General features: G+C 52.3%; 1 protein-coding gene across 1 annotated transcript in view; it reads left to right on the top strand.

The window, feature by feature from the left end:
- Window positions 1-1,452: 1,452 nt before the first annotated feature.
- Window positions 1,453-1,831, top strand: part of Grap (GRB2-related adaptor protein) — a 27,295-nt gene continuing 26,916 nt past the window's right edge. The window contains exon 1 of the mRNA XM_004647935.2: window positions 1,453-1,639. Coding sequence (XP_004647992.1) covers window positions 1,562-1,639 — 78 coding nt within the window. The 5' untranslated portion in view covers window positions 1,453-1,561. The remainder of the gene's footprint in view (window positions 1,640-1,831) is intronic.

A 1,831-nucleotide genomic window follows, 5' to 3' on the forward strand; every position in this document is an offset into this window, starting at 1 on the left:
GTCTATAGCCCAGATTGATCTCGAACTCAAGGCCATCCTCCTACCTCAGCCTACCAAGTGCTGGGATTGCAGGCGCCCACTGTCTGGCTCCAAGTACTCATTTCTTCTGTGTGTAGGACATTTTCCCTCCCTGGCCTGTCTGCAGGAAAAGAGACCCAGTGACACCTTCACAGTAACAAACACAGCCAGGCTGGTCTGGCTTTCTCAGTCCCAGTCCTTTGCTTCTTCCATCTCTTCGGACAGGCAGCTGAGTCTAAGCTGGCAGGAAACACACGAGAGTGTCCCGCTCAGATCACTGGGAAGCTGGGATGTGCCTGACAGCAGTGGGGATGAGGAGCTGGCAGGAAGGGATCTGCTGGCCACAGCAGGGGCCATGTGAGCATAGAATAAATAAGCGTAGCGATGGGCTGCAACCCATCAATGAAAATATTTAACTGTGAGTCCAAGTTGACATATATAAAGGAAGCAAGACATGTCAGGGGAAAAAACCTGGCTCACACAGACCCACTCAGTTCCCATCCCTCATGGCAGGGTACTGCCCGCCATCCTCCCTTGCTAATGTCTCCTTTTTCTTCCCAGGGAGAACTCTGGCTCCAAACAGCATTGTTATATTTGTCTGCTTACCCTCTATCCTACAGTGTTCACAAAATAATTTAGGGTTGATGCCTACACCAGTACAAACCCACTAAGGAAATGCCAACGTGTATTTGCAATTCTGTTTAACCTTAGGATATACACAGGGTAGTTGGTGCCCAACATTTGAAGCACAAGAGGAACTTTCTGAGATGGGTTTTGATGGATGAATAGGAGTCTCCCAGGAGAAGAAGCAGGAAAACAGTACCAAGCATGTGCAGTACCCAGAGAATGAAGTGGAAGTGTGGCAGGCCCTGCACATCCCAATCCAATAATCTGCATACAGTGAAGGGCAGTAGCAAAGGATGAGGGTGGGAACTCTGCCTGAAATGCCACGCGGAGAGCTTGGGACTGATGTTGCAGGCACAGGGAATTTCCAGAGACATCAGGATTTAGAAAACATGAAAGTTAGCTGGGCATGGTGGTGCACACCTGTATTTCCAGCACTCAGGAGGCTGAGGCAGGAGGATTGCCAAGTCTGAGGCCAGCCTGGATTACATAGGAAGACCCTGTTTCAAAAAAGAAAAGAAAAGAAAACAAAAACAACAGCAAAAAAACACAGCAAGAGCACAGAAGCAGTGCCTGGGCTGGCAGGATGGCTTTGCAGCATTTTGCCTCGGTTTTATTCTCTGTAATGTGGGTAAGAGGGGGCCTATTTCCGGGCTGCAGGGAGAGTCCCTGGGCTGCACCTGGCTGATAGGGTCTGAGGTCGGGCTGAGCAGCCTGCAAGCCCTCCCTGCTCTGTGACATGTCTCTGCTTCCTGTTTCTCTCCCATCAAGAGTAGTTTTCAGTCTCTGCTTCAAAAGAACAAACACACTCAAAACAAAGGAAGCCGGTGCTGCCTGCAGAGGAAGCAGGAAGCCGCCAGCCCTGGGCTCTGTGCTGAGCCTGGGTGCTGGAGCTCAGGGACAGCACTGGGACAGCGAGATGGAGTCCGTGGCCCTGTACAGCTTCCAGGCCACAGAGAGTGACGAGCTAGCTTTCAACAAGGGTGACACGCTCAAGGTACAGTGGACAGGGTGGGCTGGGCTGGCCCCAGGTGGAGTGGGTGAGAGCTGGGCCAGGACGCTCCCGGCAGGGCTGGGCATCTCTCTGGTCATGCAAGATGTGGCTGTGACTGTGCCAGCCAGTCTCTCTGAGCCTCTGCTCCTCACCTGGGCAATGGGGAGAGAGCCAGTAAGCGTTTCTTTGAGGGCT

Source organism: Octodon degus, unplaced genomic scaffold (assembly GCF_000260255.1).
Source record: "Octodon degus isolate 3935 unplaced genomic scaffold, OctDeg1.0 scaffold00342, whole genome shotgun sequence".
Lineage (NCBI taxonomy): Eukaryota > Metazoa > Chordata > Mammalia > Rodentia > Octodontidae > Octodon > Octodon degus.